Genomic DNA, 24,366 nt, shown 5'->3' with positions numbered 1-24,366 from the left:
GCATACTGCGATGTGTGCAGGTATTAACAGGTAGTATAAATATATAAACAGGTAGTAACGTTAAGTAAAAGTAGTATAAGGTAAAGTGTAAAGAGACACAGTAAAGAGCTTGAGAGCTCAAGACTTCAACAGTCACAGTTCAACAGTGTGTTACAGGTAACTACAGAGGACATGACCTACCTGATGCTAACGTTAGCATGCCTGGCTAACTGACGTATTACCAATAGTCGTAAGTGTTACCTCCAAGGCTAAGAGTTCAGGACTGAAACATTCACACGCTAACAGTCTGTTAGCATGATATTATCACCTGAGACCCATTAGCTTTAGCCTCAGTCTGTTAGCATGATATCATCACCTGGGACCCGTTAGCTTTAGCCTCAGTCTGTTAGCATGATATATCTGGGACCCGTTAGCTTTAGCCTCAGTCTGTTAGCATGGACCTGGGACTTGTTAGCTTTAGCCTCAGTCTGTTAGCATGATATCATGACCTGGGACCCGTTAGCTTTAGCCTCAGTCTGTTAGCATGATATCATGACCTGGGACCCGTTAGCTTTAGCCTCAGTCTGTTAGCATAATATCATGACCTGGGACTTGTTAGCTTTAGCCTCAGTCTGTTAGCATGATATCATGACCTGGGACCTGTTAGCTTTAGCCTCAGTCTGTTAGCATGATATCATGACCTGGGACTTGTTAGCTTTAGCCTCAGTCTGTTAGCATGATATCATGACCTGGGACTTGTTAGCTTTAGCCTCAGTCTGTTAGCATGATATCATGACCTGGGACCCGTTAGCTTTAGCCTCAGTCTGTTAGCATGATATCATGACCTGGGACTTGTTAGCTTTAGCCTCAGTCTGTTAGCATGATATCATGACCTGGGACTTGTTAGCTTTAGCCTCAGTCTGTTAGCATGATATCATGACCTGGGACTTCTTAGCTTTAGCCTCAGTCTGTTAGCATAATATCATGACCTGGGACTTGTTAGCTTTAGCCTCAGTCTGTTAGCATGATATCATGACCTGGGACTTGTTAGCTTTAGCCTCAGTCTGTTAGCATGATATCATGACCTGGGACCCGTTAGCTTTAGCCTCAGTCTGTTAGCATGATATCATGACCTGGGACCCGTTAGCTTTAGCCTCAGTCTGTTAGCATAATATCATGACCTGGGACTTGTTAGCTTTAGCCTCAGTCTGTTAGCATGATATCATCACCTGGGACCTGTTAGCTTTAGCCTCAGTCTGTTAGCATGATATCATGACCTGGGACTTGTTAGCTTTAGCCTCAGTCTGTTAGCATGATATCATCACCTGGGACCTGTTAGCTTTAGCCACAGTCTGTTAGCATAATATCATGACCTGGGACCTGTTAGCTTTAGGTTCACAGATAGATTAAACTACTCAACACTGTGTAAAATTAGTATGTAAAATTCAGTTATAACATTAAAATGCTGCTTGCACATTCATGCATGAGTAACAATAATATAATATATATAATAATAATGTTGTGAAATAATAACTGTGTTTTTTACTTCTGATACATTTGGCTGATACTAATACTTTTGTACGTTTTGAATGCAGCACTTTTTCTTCTAATTGAACATTTTACATTGTGGTTTCGCGACTTTCACTCTGGTAAAGGATCTGAAAACTAAAACTACTCTCATGATACAAGCCAGTTCAGGTTCGCTCGGGTCAGTTTTATAAAACACAACAGAACCTGATCTGCCGTCTCTCAGGAACAAACTCAGTGTTGTTGTGTAAATACAGTAGCTTTCCACGCTGAGAATGAGGCCAGTGTTAAGTGGTACAAATTAAATCCTGTACAAACTGTCTATTAAACACATAAGGACCGTCTTCATCAGCGGTTACAGTGCAGCTTCTGTGGACTCTGAGAGGATTGGAGTGAAAGTGAAGTGACCCCGACCTCGTCTGAGGATGAAATGTGAAACTGAAGGAGGCCTAATCTAATCTAATCTACAGTCAGTAACCAGCGATGATGAAAAACCCTCGAACGCCCGCAGATTACAGTTCTTTAACAGAGGGAGGGAAATGGGGAAACTAGCGGATAATTAATTTGGGGGAGCGGCGATCATCCCAACTGAGCCTGAAAGTCTGTTAATCAAAGCAAACAGATGCTGCTGGTCAGCGTTTTAATTGAAAGATTAAAGATTGTCATTCGAAGGCTCGTTCGACCTCTTACATCAGAAGGCCAAGAAGGGTTAACGAGACGCAGAGGCCGATGGGAGATCAGATCCGAAGCTGGTCGGAGGAGAGCTCGCTGGATTGATCCTCGAAGTCTTCAGTCGTGATCCTACAGCTACAGACAGCAAGGGTGAATTACCAAACGGGCCGGACTGGCGCAACAGGTCAGGGGCCCCCGGGCCAAACAACCACAGAGAGACGTAAACTGACCACAAAGTGTCTCCTTCAGTCGGGGTGTCCCGTGGGAGGGGTCTTAAACATGTCCGAGCCCAGGGGCCCGTCCATGCTGATAAATCCGGATACTTTCGATATGTTTCCACCGCTGACAGACCTGTGGAGTTCCTCAAGGGTCCGTCCTCGGACCCGTCTCATTCTACCGATGTTGTCCAGGTTTTTGTGAAGTAATTTGGCTACTTGCGTATATAACTGAGATCAGCGCCTGGACGTCCGAGAGTTGCTGCAGTTAAATCACAATCAAACTTAAAGTTCGACCCTTTTTAGGAAAGACACTCTCATACACCGCTCTCACGTCCGTACGCTAAATACAGCCAGCGGCTGGTTAGCTTAGCTTAGCATAAAGACTGGAAACGGGGGGAAGCAGCTAGCCTGTCCAAAGGTCACAGAATCCACCAACCAGCAGCTCTAAAGCTCCCTGATCAACACGTCGTATCTTGTTTCTTTAATTTGTACAAAAACTGAATGTTAAAACAACAATTTGTGGTTTTAGAGGTGGTTATGTGTCCCTTGTTGTTCAGGACCAGTCTAGAGGATCAACTTACAGTATAACAAACTGACTGTACATGACTTAAAAACGTAATCAGGTTCCCTCGCCACGAGCTCAAAGCTGGTTTCAAGAAACCTGTGAAGGACTAAGCAGCTTTTTTCTTGTTTGGAGTATTTTCAGTGTTGTTCTGTGGGTTTCAGGTCACCTTCTCTCCCATGAGAACCGGCTGGATGCCAAAGAACGGCCTCATCGCCATCGCTGGGACGATCGGAGCGCCGTCCTCCGCAGGACGAGGGGCGATACAGACTCCACCCGTCTCTACAGGGAGAGGACGAAGAACAGAAAGTATTGTTTCACATCAAAGAAGAGGAAAGAAATCCTCCACGCAGAGGGAGGGTTTGGCTCTTTGTGCAGTCGGGTTTGTTCATTAAATATTTGGTGATAAATATTTAACCAGGCATCGACGCACCTGCAGACGGGCCGACCCGCAGGAGGACGGACGTGTTTGTAAGTTCACGTCATGGAAGACTCATCGTTGATATTAAATGTCTCAGTCTGAAGTCCACGGTATGAAATTTTAATGTTTGATCGTATCTATTTGTGATGTTTGGGCGTTCATTTGTAAGGAAGTAAAAAAAAAAGGTGTGTGTGTGTGTGTGTGTGTGTGTGTGTGTGTGTGTGTGTGTGTGGTGGCTGTATCACTGCTAACGAGAAGATGACTTCCTTGTTCCTAACTCTCATGTGACTGAATTAACCAATCAGAAGCAGGGAGGACTTGCACTGAGGTAAATGTGAGGAGGCAGATTGTTGTCACTTTTAAAGCTGCTGATGAAAATATTTAAATATTAACTGTGTGAACATTGTAAATATATTTTTTAGTAAATATACGACTTCACTTCTGAACCTTACAACATACCTAACAGTTACCTCCGGCTGCCACCAGAGGGCCTCAGATGTTGCTTCTACGTGCAGCTTTAATTTCCTTTAATTTCTTAATTTATTGGGGATTTTTCTCCTTTTAAGAGAAAGAAGCAGCTGGCAGAGAGTTTAAAGTCTGATTTAAAAACAACACACACACACAGTGTGTAGTGATTGTCGAGGAATTAGGTCACACACACTCACACTGCTGTCAGTGATCCTCGACTGTCTTGTCCCGGGGCTGGTGTTCGGGGTGGGGGAGTCGGGGTGTAAGTGTGTTGAGGATTTGATCTAAATTCATTTTCTGCAGAGCTGCAGATGTTCTGCTGCTAATCGCTCAAATTAGGGTTAAAGCTTCAGCAGAGAGAGAATCAGACGGATCAGCAGTCAGACTGACAAACAAGAAGAGAGACGAGGAAACCAGGTTTCCTCTTCTGGGCTGAGTCCTCATTCGTGCTGTATTTAGCGCCGTTGGTCCTCCTTCATACAACAAACTAGTCTCTTTAGCATCAGACAGTATTTGGGACCTGCTTGTTCAGGCGATAATCACATTTACAGCCGTGTAAACTACGGTTGTCAGCGATGACGCGAGAGGACGATGAAATCTCAGTTTACTATAAAGTAATCGTTGCATAGTGTAGCGTAGGACAGTGGACGAGTGATTACTGTTAATACTGTACTTTATATGACTTTGACTGTAGACAGTGCCACTGTATGGCACCATTAGATTCTCCAAATGACACCAGATTTGGTGCAGCCATTCTCGAGGTGCTCGGGACACCACATGCTAAGTTTGGTCCAAATCTGTGGACAGGTGGCGCTGCAGCAGGTCTTTGCTTCGACTGCCACATTTCCTCTTGTGTCAGTTAGTTTCTACCGTGTAAAAGCTGCCAGCTGGATCCCAGCAGGTGGTCTGACCTCCGCAGGTCTTCCTGTGATCGAGCTCGACTCTCTGGGGTTTGTAGTTTTAACAGAAAACCTCCTGAAATGTCTCTTAAAGCAGAAGAAGAAGGCGATTTAGATTGTGTGAGTCCAAGTCATCACATCGCACGACGACAACCCGACCCTGATGGACTGTCTGCGGGTCATCATGTCTGATTTATATCTGACATGATGTACCTGCGAGCCTGAAGCCTGCGGGCCTGAAGCCTGCGGGCGTGTTTAGCTGAGCGTGTGATTTACATACTCGGCTCTGATTGGACAGTTGTTTTCTCTTGTTTGCTGCTGTTTCCACACGTCGCTTTCAAGTCCTGGTACCGCGTAAAAGTTATATATCATACTGAACGAGGAAGCCTTTAACCGCGATGATCAGCTTTTACACAGTTGAGTTGGAGCTAACAGCTATGTGCTAACAGCTAGCCGCTAACAGCTAGCCGCTAACAGCTAGCCGCTAACAGCTCAGCTGTGCGTCAGTTTCAAAACCAGTTGAACCGTCCTAAAGTTGAACCTGTTCAGCATTTTGGTCACCTGTTGTGTTTAAATGTGTTGTATAAATAAAGTGTGTGTGTGTGTGTGTGTGTGTGTGTGTGTGCGCGTTGATGTTTAGATGTGAATGTCAGTGCGTCTCACCTGTCTGCCACCAGGTGTCCACTAAAGGACACCGTCCATCTCCAACCACACTGTGGAACCAGTGCCAGGCCTCGTGGTTAATGGGCTCTCCCACTGCGCGCACACACACACACACACACACACACACACAGTTTATATGGTTTATATATATAAAAAACCTCCATCAGCTCTTTATATGTTGTGACTGTGTGTTTAATCAGTGGAGGAGTAAAGTACATTTACTCAAGTATTCGTACTTGAATATTTCCATTTCATGCTGCTTCATACTTCCACTGCACTACACTTACCTGGCAGCTGTAGTTACTTCTCAGATTAAGATTTTACATAAATAAAACAAGTAAACAAGTTTATAAAATACAATTCATTGTTTAAGATCAAACTAGTTCTCATGTTTAAGGCCTTTAAGTTTCAGCTACACAAAAGAGACATTTCTCCTCTAAACTTCATATTTATTTTTAATTATTGTTAAAACGGTGATAAGAGAAAAGTCCAGAAACTGAAAACAGATTTGTGTTTCTTCTTCTTTCCTCTCCCACTGATCATGTCACGCCCCCTCAGATCTATCCGGCGAGCCTCTGCAGGGGCACTTTCCCTTTTCAATGCATGACTTTTACTTGTAATCACATGTAATACAAACCGCACATTTAAAGACGGCGAGGTGAAGAGTCTAAGTAGAGAGAAGAGTTGGTTTGAAAGAGGAGTCAAAGAAGCCATTTTGTGAAAAAAGAAAACCCCTCTTTGAACAGAAATGGTGGTCTGAGATTCAACTTGCCAACCGTTTACCACAGTGTGTTAACACCGTGGTCAAGCCAATCACATGCTAATCAGGTACTTAACAGTGATGAGGGAGGTGCAGCCAGGAAACAACAGGCCTGATTACTGATTACTGGGCCATCATGGAAACTATTAGGTCAGTTTCAGGTGAAACTAGCTAATCAACAGATACTCAGGTAGACTCCTTCCTGAGGGCGGGGCTTAAGCAACACAGAGTAGCTTAAATCTCTGAGTTCTCAGACCATTTTCACAATTGAGAATGACTTCCGGATGGGAGCCGAACTGTCTTGATTCTGGAAACAGCGTCCAGACGACTACGACTGAAACCTTTTCTACGATGGATCACTCCTGGACGAATGAGGGACGACGCCGTCTCATGTAATACGTGTATTACATCAGATAAGATCCGAGTACTTCTTGCACCACTGATTTGAAATGAATGTATGTGGTCGTCGTCTCACCTCTGATAGAAACTAGACTGGAGCCTGAAAGCTTAATACAGTCAGTTCATGTGTTTGTAACATTCTGAATATTGATCTTTGGTCTGTTTACAGATGATCTTTAATATGAGACAGCTGGCTGAAGGCGTCCTCAGCGAATAATGAAAAGGTGTTGAATCAAATCTTATCTTAAAGTCATTCACAAACTCTGACTACAGAGTCCAACCTGAGGCCACACACTGTTATTAGGATCTTAGTGTCTGACCTGATCCGAGCGTCCTCAGAGACGAGCGGTCGTACTTCTTCACCCAGCTGTCATCGTACTTCAGCAGCAGACGCAGCGCCGTCGGAGCGCCGTAAAACTGAGTGATCCTCAGACGCTCAACTGTCTCCCAGTACCTGCCTGAACACACACACAATGACATGGATGAACACATGAAAACACACGTACACGCTGTCATGGTCAGTGACAACAGCGTGGCGGCACAGCGGGGGTCCCGGCGCAGAAAGAGTCGAACGTGGCTCAATTCATGCAGCAACACGAAGCGGCGGCGTCTGGCGTGAGAGGCCAAGCTGACAGGTAGGAAGTGTCACAGGTGGATTTTCAAACCAGACTGACGGTCTGCAGCCAAGCTAGCAGCTCTGTGAGGCTGTACTTAGACGCAGTGGCGCTTTGAGCTACATGCTAACGTCACCATCTCACAATGACAATGCTAACATGCTGATGTTTAGCGGGTACAGTGTTCTCCATCTTAGTTTAGTGTGTAAACAAGTAATTCGGGAGACTGATTAATATTTGACACAGGGAGACGCTTTATTATCAAGGCATTATGTGTCTTCTTTTTTTTCACAACTTCTTCCTGGACATCTTTGCACTGAGACGCTGTAAAGTTCAGTCCCCAGCAACCAACAAGCAACAGGTCAAAGGTCAAGCCCACATCACAGTGACAACACCTTGTGGAGACTTCCTGTTGGGACATTAAAACAATCGAGGTGAGATAAACTGGCTCCGCTCGACAACTGAAGGTAATAAAGCAACATTAATGAGTAACCAAACACTGGAGAGACACCAGTACAACTGTGACCCTGCAGGCACAGCCAAGCTATTAGCAACAAGGGAGAAACGTTACGTAAACGTTAGCTTGTGCGCTAACAAACATTACTAGACTCGTGCTAAAATGACAAACAACTTGTTTTATTTTTGTTAAACTGACAGCATCGTAGAAAAGGTTTCAGTCGTAGTCGTCTGGACGCTGTTTTCAGAATCAAGACGTTTCGGCTCCCATCCGGAAGTCATTCTCAATTGTGAAGAAATGGGACGGGAACTAGAAATTTAAGCTACTGTGTGTTACATAAGCCCCGCCCTCAGGAAGGAGTCTACCTGAGTATCTGCTGTTTACCTGCCTAGTTTCACCTGAAACTGACCTAATAGTTTCCATGATGGCCCAGTAATCAGTAATCAGACCTGTTGTTTTCTGGCTGCACCTCCTCATCACTGTTAAGTACCTGATTAGCATGTGATTGGCTTGACCACGGTGTTAATACACTGTGGTAAACTTTGGGCAGGTTGAATCTCAGACCACCATTTCTGTTCAAAGAGGGGTTTTCTTTTTTCACAAAATGGCTTCTTTGACTCGTCTTTCAAACCAACTCTTCTCTCTACTTAGACTCTCCACCTCGCCGTCTTTAAATGTGCGGTTAGTAGCTTTCAGATGCAAACGCACGGCGCTCTGTAATCCTGAGTTAGCGTGTCGTCTGTGCTGATAAAGTCTTTTGTGAAGTGGCTGTTTAGTCTCACCTGTGTACCGTTCTTTGCAGTTTTCCTCACTGCATTGAATTGAATAAACTACATTGCTCTGTTTCTGTGTGGGCATCTTGTCCTTAGGGTGAACGAGTTTCTGTCTTAAAGTGTTGCCTGGTTTAAAGAACCAGCATGTTCATATTTCATCTCAGGGACAGAAAAAAAACCTCAACAACATGTTTCAGCCTCCTCAAAAGGGGACGTGTAGGGGACCAGAAACCTTTCCAAGACCTGTACCTGCATTTCGTCCAGAGGAACCAGGGTCCCTGCTCCGGGGCAGTACTTTCCGTTGCTTTGTCCCACAGCATTTTAAAAACCAACAACTGCAAACACAATATTAGATTTGCAGCTCTGTGTGTTAAGTTTGAGGTTCAGATTTTATGACGGGTGGACAGATACTGTTGAGCGTGTTTTGGACGTTTGAGACAGCGGCGTGTCATGAAAAGCTGCACCAGAATGTTTTATCTTGGTTATTTTGTTCTGATGATTCAACCAGGGGAGTCTCGTGTCCCTCACCGACACACGAGGACGGGCTGGTTGGTCTGGAGCTCCGCTGGTAGACTGAACCTGGAGGTCTTGAGACATTAACAGTGTCTCTAGTTTTGGATCTTACCTGGGTTTGGATAAACAGGTGTGCTCTCAAACAGGACGGTGGTGGCGCCGTTGCACAGCGGGCCGTACACCACGTAGCTGTGTCCCGTTATCCAGCCGACGTCCGCCACGCAGCCGAACACGTCACCGTCCCGGTGGTCGAACACGTACTGAAGAAGTCACAGAACAACACGAGCGTTAATGCTGACAGCAGGGAGACTCGGCTGCTTCTGTCTCACACTAAACTACATTTCCCAGAAGCCCCGGTCTTTGTAAATAAACAGTTGTTGAGATGCAAAATAATTTTCCAAGAATCTGAGATCATGTTTGAACACTGCTAACCGACTTTACTGGCTCTTACATCTGGACCAGTTTCTAAAATATGACGCTTTTTTACAGATTAAAGTAGTAACAGTATGTGAAGCAGAGAAAATGAGCTCGACCAAATACAAAACTCAAGTACCCGTTACATATTTATACGTCACTGATAAAACTGACAGGGGCCAGTCTGCCTGATCAGCACACTTCTGATACTTTAAGTACACTTTGTTGTAATACTTTTATACTTTTATACTTAAAATTTAAACATAAAATTTTGAATGCAGGACTTTTACTTGTAATGGCCTATTTCAATAGTGTGGTGTTACTACTTTTACTAAAGTAAATGATTTGAATACTTCTTCCACCACTGATAAAGTAGTTGTAGTACTGATAAAGTAGTCGTAGTATTGATAAAGTAGTCGTAGTACTGATAAAGTAGTTGTAGTACTGATAAAGTAGTCGTAGTACTGATAAAGTAGTCGTAGTATTGATAAAGTAGTCGTAGTACTGATAAAGTAGTCGTAGTACTGATAAAGTAGTTGTAGTACTGATAAAGTAGTCGTAGTACTGATAAAGTAGTCGTAGTATTGATAAAGTAGTCGTAGTACTGATAAAGTTGATAAAGTAGTCGTAGTATTGATAAAGTAGTCATAGTATTGATAAAGTTGATAAAGTAGTCGTAGTACTGATAAAGTTGTCATAGTATTGATAAAGTAGTCATAGTATTGATAAAGTTGATAAAGTAGTCGTAGTACTGATAAAGTAGTCGTAGTACTGATAAAGTTGATAAAGTAGTCGTAGTACTGATAAAGTTGATAAAGTAGTCGTAGTATTGATAAAGTAGTCGTAGTACTGATAAAGTTGATAAAGTAGTCGTAGTATTGATAAAGTAGTCGTAGTACTGATAAAGTTGATAAAGTAGTCGTAGTACTGATAAAGTTGATAAAGTAGTCGTAGTATTGATAAAGTAGTCGTAGTACTGATAAAGTTGATAAAGTAGTCGTAGTATTGATAAAGTAGTCGTAGTACTGATAAAGTTGATAAAGTAGTCGTAGTACTGATAAAGTTGATAAAGTAGTCGTAGTATTGATAAAGTAGTCGTAGTACTGATAAAGTTGATAAAGTAGTCGTAGTATTGATAAAGTAGTCGTAGTACTGATAAAGTTGATAAAGTAGTCGTAGTACTGATAAAGTTGATAAAGTAGTCGTAGTACTGATAAAGTTGATAAAGTAGTCGTAGTACTGATAAAGTAGTAGTCGCAGTACTGATAAAGTAGTACTACTCAGTAACTGTGTAGTGTTTAGTGAGCAGTGAATGATGAATGAATGAATGTTCAGTTGAAGGAATCCGGTGTTGTTTTGATCGGAAACAAAATGGCTGATGAGCCAGCGTGAGGCGCCTAGCAACGCCCCCTCCCAGCCGCTCTCTCTCTCTCAGTGTGGCGGTGTCTCTCGCCCTGGCGTGGACCCAGCAGTCCTTGTCTTTTGCACATAAAGCTGCTTTTGTTCTGTTGTTTCATCCCAACAAGCAGCGAGCCAACAACCCCCGAACCCTGAGCCGCTAAGCTGCTTTAGAAATTAGCACTGATAAATATTTGGCAGAAATGTGTGTGTGTGTGTGTGTGTGTGTGTGTGTGTGTGGGGGTTATTATGGTTTATGTTTTTATTCAATTATCATCATAAACATCATGTCAATCCCTGCAAACACACACACACACACACACACGCAGAGAAAGCAGATGTTTCTGCTTGTCAATCAGAAAAAAGCTAATTTAAAGCTTTCGGAGGCAGATTTGGCCGCAGGGCTGCGTCCTCGTCCCCTCGTCCCCCTCGTCCTCGTCCCCCTGAGGACAAACAGGAGTGTTTTTGTTTGGCCTGTTGTGTAACTGCTCTCCTTTGTCTTGACTTCCTCATTAAAACACCAACGCGACCCGAATTACAACCCTGCAGCTTCTGCTGTTAAAGAGTGAAGCTCATGTAGCGTTGGCCGAGTTTATTTTAAACTCACAAATCTCAAAACTTTCAAAACCTTTTGCCAAAATTTCAGACTTCAAAATAAATGTTAGATAAGGTGTGTGTGTGTGTGTGTGTGTGTGTGTGTGTGTACCTGGTGTGTGAGTGAGGTGTACAGCAGGTATCCAGCCTGTGTGTGGACGATGCCTTTAGGTTTCCCCGTACTTCCTGACGTGTAGAGAAGAAACAGAAGGTCTTCACTGTCCAGAGGCTCCGCAGGACAAACAGGAGACTGAGAGGACATCACCTGGAAGAGACACCGTGTAACTGTACTACTGACACTGTTACTGACACTGTTACTGTTACTGACACTGTTACTGACACTGTTACTACTACTGACACTGTTACTACTACTGACACTGTTACTACTACTGACACTGTTACTGACACTGTTACTGTTACTGACACTGTTACTGACACTGTTACTGACACTGTTACTACTACTGACACTGTTACTACTACTGACACTGTTACTACTACTGACACTGTTACTGACACTGTTACTACTACTGACACTGTTACTACTACTGACACTGTTACTGACACTGTTACTGTTACTGACACTGTTACTACTACTGACACTGTTACTGACACTGTTACTGACACTGTTACTACTACTGACACTGTTACTGTTACTACTACTGTTACTGACACTGTTACTGACACTGTTACTGTTACTGACACTGTTACTGACACTGTTACTACTACTGACACTGTTACTGACACTGTTACTACTACTGACACTGTTACTACTACTGACACTGTTACTGACACTGTTACTGTTACTGACACTGTTACTACTACTGACACTGTTACTGACACTGTTACTGACACTGTTACTGACACTGTTACTACTACTGACACTGTTACTACTACTGACACTGTTACTACTACTGTTACTGTTACTGACACTGACACTGTTACTGTTACTACTACTGTTACTGACACTGATACTGACACTGTTACTACTACTGTTACTGACACTGATACTGACACTGTTACTACTACTGACACTGTTACTGACACTGTTACTGACACTGTTACTACTACTGACACTGTTACTACTACTGACACTGTTACTACTACTGATACTGTTACTGACACTGTTACTACTACTGATACTGTTACTGACACTGTTACTGACACTGTTACTACTACTGACACTGTTACTGACACTGTTACTACTACTGACACTGTTACTACTACTGACACTGTTACTGACACTGTTACTACTACTGACACTGTTACTGACACTGTTACTGACACTGTTACTACTACTGACACTGTTACTGACACTGTTACTACTACTGACACTGTTACTACTACTGACACTGTTACTGACACCGTTACCGACTACTGTTACTGTTACTGACACTGTTACTGACACACTGTTACTTACTGACACTGTTACTACTACTGACACTGTTACCGACACTGTTACTACTACTGACACTGTTACTACTACCGACACTGTTACCGACACTGTTTACTGACACTGTTTACTGACACCGTTACTGACACTGTTACTACTACTGACACTGTTACTGACACTGTTACTACTACTGACACTGTTACTACACTGTTACTGACACTGTTACTACTACTGACACTGTTACTGACACTGTTACTACTACTGACACTGTTACTACTACTGACACTGTTACTGACACTGTTACTACTACACTGTTACACCTGTTACTGACACTACTACTACTGACACTGTTACTGACACTGTTACTACTACTGACACTGTTACTGACACTGTTACGACACACTGTTACTACTGTTACTGACACTGTTACTGACACTGTTACTACGACACTGTTACTGACACTGTTACTGACACTGTTACTACTACTGACACTGTTACTACTACTGACACTGTTACTGACACTGTTACTACTACTGACACTGTTACTACTACTGACACTGTTACTACTACTGTTACTGACACTGTTACTACTACTGACACTGTTACTGACACTGTTACTACTACTGATACTGTTACTGACACTGTTACTACTACTGACACTGTTACTGACACTGTTACTGACACTGTTACTAGTACTGACACTGTTACTGACACTGTTACTACTACTGACACTGTTACTACTACTGACACTGTTACTGACACTGTTACTGACACTGTTACTACTACTGATACTGTTACTGACACTGTTACTACTACTGATACTGTTACTGACACTGTTACTGACACTGTTACTACTACTGACACTGTTACTGACACTGTTACTACTACTGATACTGTTACTACTACTGTTACTGACACTGTTACTACTACTGACACTGTTACTACTACTGTTACTGACACTGTTACTGACACTGTTACTACTACTGACACTGATACTGACACTGTTACTACTACTGTTACTGACACTGTTACTACTTCTGTTACTGACACTGATACTGACACTGTTACTGCTTCTGTTACTGACACTGTTACTGACACTGTTACTACTTCTGTTACTGACACTGACACTGTTACTACTACTGTTACTGACACTGTTACTGACACTGACACTGTTACTACTACTGTTACTGACACTGATACTGACACTGTTACTACTACTGTTACTGACACTGTTACTACTACTGTTACTGACACTGACACTGTTACTACGACGCTGTTACTACTACTGACACTGTTACTGACAATGTTACTGACAATGTTACTGACACTGTTAATACTACTGACACTGTTATAACTACTGACACTGTTACTGGCACTGTTACTACTACTGACAGTTACTGACACTGTTACTACTTCTGTTACTGACACTGACAATGTTACTGACACTGTTACTGACAATGTTACTGACACTGTTACTACTACTGACACTGTTACTGACAATGTTACTGACACTGTTACTGACAATGTTACTGACACTGTTACTACTACTAAGAAGAATGACGTGACTGTGATCCCCTAATCAATCATCTCCAACATGTATCAATAAGTCAGGGATCGTGCACTGATCAGGTGTCCCACCTCCTCCAGGGGGACGTCCAGCTCCCCCATCACAGCAGGGTTTTCTGTCCTCTGAGAGACGAACACGTGTCGGACAGTCGGGCAGCTCTTCACCACGGCGTCCACTGTGGACTTCAGGCGGATGCGTCGGCCGCCCCTCACGCCTTCATTACAGGTGATCACAGCTTTACACTGAGCTGCCAACACAACACACACCTGCTCAGTACGCTCTGAATGAGTCATCACTGTCACCTGTAAACTCTAGTTTTAGTATTTACTGTTTGAGGATCCGATTCACAGTCAGAGTGCAGCAGCCTGTTTACTGTGTTACTGACCTCTCAGGTTTTGGGCTTTTTGTCCTGTTATTTCCTGTTTTATTTTGTAATACTCTCCCTCCCTCTTGTGTCTGTTAGTTTGGCTTCCTGTCGTTGACTGCTTCGAGTGTTTTCACCTGTCTCGTCCCAGTTGCTATGTTGGTTTTGGCTTCGCTGATGTTTGGACTTAAATCTGCCCGTTACCTGTTTGGTACCTGCCTACCTGCACCTGCCAGTAAGCTCTATAAAATCATTTAAATCATCGTGCTGCCTCCTCTGTCTGCATTTGGGTCCTTTCCTGTTCCCTGTTTGCCAACATCGTAACATTACTGGTTTCTAAAACTGGCGGCAAATATGTTTCCGCTGGAAATATGAAACGTGAGGACATGTGAGCAGCTTTCTGTAACCAGAGAGGTTCAAGCTGATCAACATATTCAAATACTGTCAGCTGTGAGGACAGAAATCAATCAGTGTCAGTGTCTTTAAGCCTAAAGTTTCTCTGTCAGTCTTTAATGTGTTTCTCTACTCGCTAATCAAATAATATAGAAACCGAGTTTAGCGATGCGTCTCTTCTCAGCTGTTCTTCGCCATCAAACACTGAAACAGGAGTCGACTGTGTTTTAGGTGAAATAAAGCCAGACACATAATGACAGTAACACTGTCACAGTTTGGGTGTTTCCTCTCAACCTTCTGTCTCTTGGCGCTGAACGAACCTTTGAACTCTTACAACCTGCTGTCAACCTTTAAATATCCAGTCTTTATTCCTAAATAAACTTCCTGGCCGACAGAGTCCTGACGTTTAACCCTTCGCTCAGAGAGGCCTTTGCTTTAGCTGAGCTTACACGTGATCACAAGTAAGTTATTAAAGGTCTCAGCACGAGTTCTGACTTGAACTGAGTGACTCAGCTTCTCGGCTCCGGACTGGAACAAGTTTCACTCGTCTGAGCACGAACTCACTAACAGGGTGAAGAGGAAACAAGGCTGATAGGTAGAAAAATGTACAATGAATAATACTATTATGCTGTAATACTGTACTATAATTAAATCTGCATGTCACAACGTTCAGTCAGTGAAGTAGCTTCGACAGTGTGTGCTGTTTGGAGGATATTTTAACTTTTAGTGTCTTTACCCTGTTCGGGGACACTTTGCTTCATGTGTTTTTTATTTTGAGCTTCTGGATGTTCACGTTTGTGTCTTTTCTGTTTGTTTGTTCTGTGAATATGTGGCCACGTGTGTCATGTGTAGCTACTGCATGACGGAATAAAACCAAACCAAACTCACAGAACTGTGTTTTAAATTCCATCTAGAGATCCCAAAGTTTCCAAAAACTGTCGGCGCTGAATTTATTTAAAAAGCAACACTTCGGTCAGACCGAATATCTGGAACAACAACATGTTTGTGTTGCAGCCTCAGTCTGCAAAGACCAATCACAGGAGTCAAATCACAAACACCTCAGACAACTTTCCCAGTAATAACGAACAATAACTGATAGAAACAAACATTAGAAAACTAGAGAGTCCGGCAGTCCAAATACGTCACAAACTGGAAATGATTCAATATTTCAAAGGTTTACTAAAGAAGATACAAAAACAATAGAATCGATCAAAATCACTCGTCTTTTCTATCTGTAGTTTTTCTATTTAAACATTTCTGGGTTTTTGTTGAATCAGCTGTTGATGTAACGGTCTCCCATCACGTGATGTGTCTCCTCTCTGACTCGTTGTTGTTTCATGTTGGGAGTTTGATGCCCGATGAAAGGAGTGTACAGGATGGACTCTCTTTTTGCATTTCTGACGCACCTGTCTACAAGGTGCGCTTTAGGCTGCACTCAGTATGAAGGCTGAATCTGGGGGAAATGTGTGTAAAATGACGCAGACGTAAAAACACAACACGTCCTCACACCTAAACGACAGAATACGTCGGTGACGACTCCCAAAACGACATATACGAGCGCTGGAGACCTCTGTTGTCACGGTAACAATAATAAACACGTGGTTAACGTTGTGAAACGGTCGCAGTTTTGTCAGAGTAAAGAAAAGATCACAGTTCGGGTTCAAATAAGTCAACGTTGACTTCTGGTGTCACGCGGGACACGAGCAGCGGTCTCCCGGGTGAACGTCCCGGCCTCCTCCCTACTTTGTCGCTCCTTATACTTCCTCACCTGACTTCCTCCTTCGCTCCCGTCATAATTACGGCGGCCACTAAAGGTCGCCGCTAAAAACCTAAACCTAACTGTGGGTCGTTATAAGCTGCTTGCACAGACGACCTACGCGGCCGTATTTTTGGAGAGGACGGCCTGAAAAACATGGAGTCTGTGGTTTGAATATTTCATTAAAGATTAAATGAAGAGCTGCAACAACATGACACAACAGTACATAATCGATTTACAACCTAGATGTGTTTTATTTTAATCTATATGAAGCACTGAGGGTCAGAACGAACACAGAGGGAGCCGAGGCCATGACGCCCTGCAGGTGCTGGAAAGCTTACTTACTAGCATCGTTATCTCAAGGTGGGGGGGAGGTGAAGGTCTCCGTATCAGGAACCTCCCTTCAGCAGGAATTCAGGTTAAAGTTCAGGCAGACAGGTGTTTCTCTCTCTAATTTACACCAATCAGAGAGCTCCGCGTCTGATTATCCCATCAGGAGGAGCTGAGCATGAGAGAAATGTTGTAGTTCTGCATTCTGAATCCAGACCCTCACTATTCCAGGTCTGCGTTGTACTTTCTGCAATCCGAAGAATAAACTGCTTTGCACTAAAGCAGAAGAGTTTCCTGATAGTGGTTATTTATTTAAAGTTATAGAAGACTGAATCAGAAGAAGAAAATCCACCAGGACACAGGATTTATGATACCGACAGAGTGGAAGAAGGTTTTTTTAACCTGTTTAATGGAAATATCTTTTACTGTTTATATTCACTCATTCATATGTTTGTGATGTTTCCTCTGGCGCCCCCCTCAGGACAAACTTTACATCCACTACAGTTCAGACTCTAAGAAAAGATACTGTGTCTGTAATAAACACTGCAGCCTCCAGAAACACTTGACACGGTCTGATAGTTGACTGTCCTGGTTCTCCTACTTATTCCTGCATATAAACAGTCCCATCATGCTTTGCTTCTCCTGCTGCTCAGCCGGCCGTGGAAAGGCAGCGACTGTTTCCAAAACACAGAAGTCCTTGAGCAGCGTGTCTGACCTCCGCATATCTGCTGCTTAAACTCGCAACGAACCTACTGAGAGCTGCAGCTCAGTTTGTATCTGTGGTGGGTGGAATGAACAAGGTGTTTATTCTGCCACAGTTACAGGTACAGTGTGAGACTGTCTGAAGGTGGAACATGACGGGAATCAAGTAACAGCTCGTCCCCTCAGGCTCCTGCTGGTTTGACCTTCATGCTGCTGCAGCTGAAGGAATGAAAAGGTCAAGCGGCGCCTGCTTTGACTGGAAAAGGACCTTTAATTGACGTTGAGAACAGGGCCGTAGCCAAGACTGTAGAGAAACCGAGGTCAGGAGTCCAAAGCCCCACTGCCACCACGCTAACGCCAAGACTAGCAACCAAAATGAACGCAACAGAAAACCGTCTTATGTTGCAGTTTGCAGCTTACATGTTGCAGCAGGTAGCTCTGAAATGGTGCTACCAAAACAACACCAAGAGTCTACAGCTAGCAGCTCTGTGAGGCTGTACTTACTTTGAGCTAAATGCTAACATCAGCATGCTACCATGCTCAAATTAACAACGCTAACATGCTGATGTTTAGCAGGTTCACGAGCTTAGCTTTAGCGTGTTAGCATGCTAACATTAGCTAATTAGCAGTAAACAAAAAGTACAGCTGAGGCTGATGGGAAATGTCATTAGTTCTGCAGGTATTTGGCCATAAACAAAATGAATGAATGTCTGAACCAAATTTCATGTCAATCCATCCAATAGTTGTTGAGACATTTCACTCAAAACTATAAACGTCAACCTCATGATGGCGCTAGAGGTCAGAGGATCATGTACAAAGAAATGTCATCGCAATCTGTCCAATAGCTGTTGAGATATTTCAGTCTGGCCCAACAGACGGACGTTGCCATCCACAGCGCCACGCTGCTAGCATCACTAAAAAAACGTCATCCAACGACTCTTTGCGGCTTAATAATTAAAGCCACACTGAAACTCTGACTGTGTTGAAGTGAAAACCCCCGTTATGATTCAGGTTAGAGCCCTGTGGACGAAGACTCACCGTCCTGGATCCTCCCTGAAAGAGCCTCTGAGCTGAAGCCGGCAAACGCCACGGTGTGCACCGCACCGATACGGGCACACGCCAACATGGCCGCCACCGCCAGCGGTGACACCGGCATGTAAATGGCCACCCTGTCCCCCTTTTGGATCCCATGGCTCTTGAGTGTGTTGGCGAGGCGGCAGGTGGTCTCCAGCAGCTCTCTGTTGGACAGACAACAGGTCACTGAGGCTGATGGTGATGATGATGATGATGATGATATCTGTTCTATTTACTTTAAATTTATTTCTATTTCATGGTGTTTTTATTCTTCCTAAGTCTGTATTTATGTCCGTTGCATTATTTCTTTTTGTGACGCACTTTGTGACGTTCTGATGTATAAAAAAAGTTACTTACTAAGTTCTTAAGATTGTGGTCGGGCACTTTATTTACCTTCAGAGAGAAGCAGGTCTTCATTTATTTCTAGTTTCCCTTGTTTTATATTTCAGCATATTTTACTAAGAATCTTCCCTCCATGTTTCCTGATCTATTCCTGTTTTAATTTACTGTTGATACAAACATTTCCTCCAAGTCTACCTGTTGTCTTGGTAAATTCAGTATAATGTCCATTTCCACAGCACTAATTCATCAGTACAACAGCAGAGTCACGTCATACTCGCCACTCTGTGAAAAACACTTTCTCTGGTTAACAATACCGATGTCATTCATTGATCAATTGTTTGATGTTTCACATTAAAAGCCTTCATCTCACTCCTGGTAGGCCTTTAATTTGAAATATCTGCAGGACGTGTTGAGTGTCAGTGAAGATAACTTAACAGCCATAAATAAATGACAGTAAAAACTGGATATTATTTGAATAACAGCTTTTATATTAAGCATTTACAAATCTGTAGATTTAATTTCTGTACATAATAAATAAATACATAATAAAAAAACAGAGAATATAAGATATAAGCTACCAAATGCAGATATTAAAACAAGAGAAAATTATAGTTTTTAAGGCCTTGCAGCTCTGACTAACTGTATTCAGATACTTAAAACTTAAACTGGTTTAAGTTTGGCTGTTGGCTTGAAAATGTGCTGGTATGAACACACTTTCCAAAGATGTCACAGTCTTTGACATCATCCGAAATGCTCATATTCAGCACTTCTGTAACGTCTGTACATCACTTGTATTCAAATATCTTATGTAACATAACTTTTACCAATACGTGGCTGTTAAACTTTACCGGCTGAATATATGTCTTTTGCACCGACTACAATATATTCCTTTACGTTTATGGTGCTGTACTGACAGAGTTTCTGAGAGCGATAACTTATTGATAAGATAAAGATCAGTATCATCTGCACAGAGGGAGGATACAAGGACCTTATCACTGAGCAGATTTCTGTCTGTGGTGCAGATGAGATGTTCGTACCTGTAGGTGACCTTCACCTCAGTGCCAGGTTCGTCTCGCTCCCAGATCAGAGCCACTCGGTCCGGATATTTCTCAACATGGACGTCCAGACAGTTCACTGGCGGACGGACAGACGCAGCAGGGCGTGAACATAAAACCATCAGACTCAAAAGTGTTTGGTGTTCGGGAAGAAAGTCAGTGTTTACAGTGTGATCAATATATTTTTTACAATTGTCTTTTAAAACCTCTGACATTCATCAATTAATTATCCTGATGGAAACTGTCTTGATTTATACTGTGATTGAAAGTTAATCCCAAAATGGATTTAAGACGGCAGATCCTGTTTGTGTCTCACGCAGCAGATTTACACAATAATTTATATAACGAGAGAAAAGAAATCCTCCTGTATCGGATCTGATACAACACAAATCATCCAGCCGGCGTTATTGGATTATTATTGGATTATTATCAGAGACAGAAAAACAACAGGATAGAGACACAAAACACTCACTGCAGAGGCTGTTTCTCTGTACTGACTGTCTCTGTACTGACTGTTTCTCTATACTGACTGTTTCTCTATACTGACTGTCTCTGTACTGACTGTCTCTATACTGACTGTTTCTCTGTACTGACTGTTTCTCTATACTGACTGTCTCTATATACTGACTGTTTCTATACTGACTGTCTCTGTACTGACTGTCTCTATACTGACTGTTTCTCTGTACTGACTGTTTCTCTGTACTGACTGTTTCTCTATACTGACTGTCTCTATACTGACTGTCTCTGTACTGACTGTTTCTGTACTGACTGTCTCTATACTGACTGTTTCTCTGTACTGACTGTTTCTATACTGACTGTCTCTATACTGACTGTCTCTATACTGACTGTTTCTCTGTACTGACTGTCTCTATACTGACTGTCTCTATACTGACTGTTTCTCTGTACTGACTGTCTCTATATACTGACTGTTTCTATACTGACTGTCTCTATACTGACTGTCTCTATACTGACTGTTTCTCTGTACTGACTGTTTCTCTATACTGACTGTCTCTATATACTGACTGTTTCTATACTGACTGTCTCTGTACTGACTGTCTCTGTACTGACTGTTTCTCTGTACTGACTGTTTCTCTATACTGACTGTCTCTATATACTGACTGTTTCTATACTGACTGTCTCTATACTGACTGTCTCTATACTGACTGTTTCTCTGTACTGACTGTTTCTCTATACTGACTGTCTCTATATACTGACTGTTTCTATACTGACTGTCTCTATACTGACTGTCTCTATACTGACTGTTTCTCTGTACTGACTGTCTCTATACTGACTGTTTCTCTGTACTGACTGTCTCTATATACTGACTGTTTCTATACTGACTGTCTCTATACTGACTGTCTCTATACTGACTGTTTCTCTGTACTGACTGTTTCTCTATACTGACTGTCTCTATATACTGACTGTTTCTATACTGACTGTCTCTATACTGACTGTCTCTATACTGACTGTTTCTCTGTACTGACTGTCTCTATACTGACTGTTTCTCTGTACTGACTGTCTCTATATACTGACTGTTTCTATACTGACTGTCTCTATACTGACTGTCTCTATACTGACTGTTTCTCTGTACTGACTGTTTCTCTATACTGACTGTCTCTATATACTGACTGTTTCTATACTGACTGTTTCTATACTGACTGTCTCTGTACTGACTGTTTCTCTGTACTGACTGTTTCTCTATACTGACTGTTTCTATACTGACTGTCTCTGTACTGACTGTCTCTATACTGACTGTCTCTATACTGACTGTTTCTATACTGACTGTTTCTCTGTACTGACTGTTTCTCTATACTGACTGTTTCTATACTGACTGTCTCTGTACTGACTGTCTCTATACTGACTGTTTCTCTGTACTGACTGTTTCTATACTGACTGTCTCTGTACTGACTGTTTCTCTACATACTGACTGTTTCTCTACATACTGACTGTTTCTCTATATACTGGAGCTGTCAGTTACTGTCAGTTACTGTCAGTGTAGCTGTCTGAGCGAACAGTGTCACTGAAAGTTAGTAGTTAGTTACGAGTTGCTTCTCTCAAAAGTGACTGAATCACTTTACTGACTGCTGCGTATAAAAGTAATCAGTCAGTAAAGTAACGTGTGCGTCACTTGATCAGTCTGAACGATCAGTCTGAACGATCAGTCTGACCGATCAGTCTGACCGATCAGTCTGACGATCAGTCTGAACGATCGGCCTGACCGATCAGTGAAACCAGGCGGCGTTCACGGACCGGACTGATACTCTACCTCTTGCGTCCGAACGCTCGGAAACCAGGCACTCACGGACCGGACTGATACTCTACCTCTTGCGTCCGGCTCGGTTCACTTCGTGCACGGAGCTGCGACGCCGGCGTCTGGCGTTCAGTCTGCGCAGGAAAACACCAAGAAGCTTCCTTCGGTCTGCGTTCACGTGTGTGAGCGGCGGCGGCGGGCGAGCGCAGGAGGAGAGGGAGCGCCGGACAGATAAAACGCTGTTTTCTGACCGTTTGTTACGTTAAAGCACAAATAAACGCAACTGCACTGCGTGTAACTGGTAGTTTAACTACGTCCATGTTTGCATTTACGTTTTCTGTGCAGTTTTACCGAAACTACAAACTATTTTGGGCCATAAAAGCGAAGCTGTGGCGACTTCCTGCAATAAACTCAATCGATTGGCTTTTTTTTTTTCTGGCTCGTTCGTGTAATATTTTGTAATAATTTCGTGTCACGTGCACATTCTCCGTTTTAAAGTAGTTAAACTGCTTTGTCCCGGCAGGCTGGGCGACCCGGGACTTCTCCGGGTCGCTCTGCTGTCAGGAAAGTTCCTGCAGACATATTAAAGGATTATTACAAGAATATTAGAGAGATTATCGATACGTGCAGCAGCGGTTCCGTCTCTGTGTTCCTGCTCAGGCAACAGGCGGACATATTGATAACCTGGACATTTTATCGATAATCTCTCACCGGACACGTTGAGTTTGCCTCCCAGGAACCAGCTGATCTTCCCGCTGCCGAGCTCGCAGTCCTGGACCCGGTGGAACGGTTTCACCCAGCGGAGTCTGTCAGCGGCGGCGGATCCCCAGAACAGATCCGGATCCGTGACCGAGAGCCGGTACAGATCCCGGTGGGACAGCCGGGACAGCTGGGAGCTCCAGGTGCCCGGTGGCGGTGGTGCAGGCAGCGAGGACAGGCACCTGTGTTGTCCCGGTCCGGTCCTGGTCTGACCCGGTCCCGTGGTCCTGCAGCGGCTCAGGAGGGTCCTGTAGAGTCCGGTCCCCCTGCTACTGTGAGCAGCCATGTTGATCCTCTGCATCCAGCACTGTGAGTGACACACCTCAACACGAACGCCACCTCTCTCCCGCTCAGGTGTTCTCAGGTGTCTGCAGGTATGGAAGAACTTTAGTGCCAAAATGCACGACGCCCGTCACGTGACTTTTTAAACAAATAACATTCAGGTTTTCTGGTTTTATCCGGTAAGAGATGACAGTGAAAGTTGTACAAAATTAAAGTGTCATGATTTATTTATTTTGATTTAAGAGTAAACAAAACTTTAAAAAAAAAAAAGAATGGCTTCCTGTCGCGAACATTTTGCATTTTGTTGTTTCAGGAAACAAAGTTACTGAAACGTTTTGGCATAAATAATTATTTTTTAAATAATGTTTTTTCTTTTTTAGGATTTTGGAAAATAAATCTTTATTTCTTTCTTACCTACATTTTTTATTTTACATCATTTTATTTTTGTATTTTTATGTTTTGTTTTACCAACATTATTTTTTATTTAATTTTTCTTTTTTTTTAAAAATAAAAATCAAGTATAATTTTTTCAAAAATATTTATATTTTATGTTTTTTTAATTTCCCTTTTTTTCATCCTCACATTTTTTTCATTATGTTGTTTAATTTTATTTTTTAACTCTGGGCCTTTTTTTTGGTTTCCCGTTGTGTTTCACAGATTCACTTTTACGCCCAGTTTTTATTTTTCTGTCGTCAGTTCTTGTTGTTATTTGGGAACATTAATTTAGTTGATTTAAATCCGAGATGTTCCTTAGATCAGTTACAGGTGAA

General features: G+C 42.8%; 1 protein-coding gene across 2 annotated transcripts in view; it reads right to left on the bottom strand.

Annotated features, from left to right (window-relative positions):
• The window catches only part of acss1 (acyl-CoA synthetase short chain family member 1), a 31,338-nt gene extending 7,303 nt beyond the window's left edge, over positions 1-24,035 (bottom strand). The window contains exons 1-9 of one of the 2 annotated variants that reach the window (XM_044214179.1): positions 23,267-24,035; positions 20,287-20,383; positions 18,872-19,071; positions 14,360-14,535; positions 11,444-11,596; positions 9,038-9,185; positions 6,889-7,026; positions 5,410-5,502; positions 3,128-3,240 (exon numbers count right to left, since the gene is read on the bottom strand). In XM_044214179.1, coding sequence (XP_044070114.1) covers positions 3,128-3,240; positions 5,410-5,502; positions 6,889-7,026; positions 9,038-9,185; positions 11,444-11,596; positions 14,360-14,535; positions 18,872-19,071; positions 20,287-20,383; positions 23,267-23,615 — 1,467 coding nt within the window. In that variant the 5' untranslated portion in view covers positions 23,616-24,035. The remainder of the gene's footprint in view (positions 1-3,127; positions 3,241-5,409; positions 5,503-6,888; positions 7,027-9,037; positions 9,186-11,443; positions 11,597-14,359; positions 14,536-18,871; positions 19,072-20,286; positions 20,384-23,266) is intronic. The other variant, XM_044214180.1, reaches the window with a different exon arrangement.
• Positions 24,036-24,366: the final 331 nt, after the last annotated feature.

The sequence above is a fragment of the Siniperca chuatsi genome, linkage group LG11 (genome assembly GCF_020085105.1).
Source record: "Siniperca chuatsi isolate FFG_IHB_CAS linkage group LG11, ASM2008510v1, whole genome shotgun sequence".
NCBI classification, from domain to species: Eukaryota; Metazoa; Chordata; class Actinopteri; order Centrarchiformes; family Sinipercidae; genus Siniperca; species Siniperca chuatsi.
This window is presented reverse-complemented; position numbering and strand designations above follow the sequence as displayed.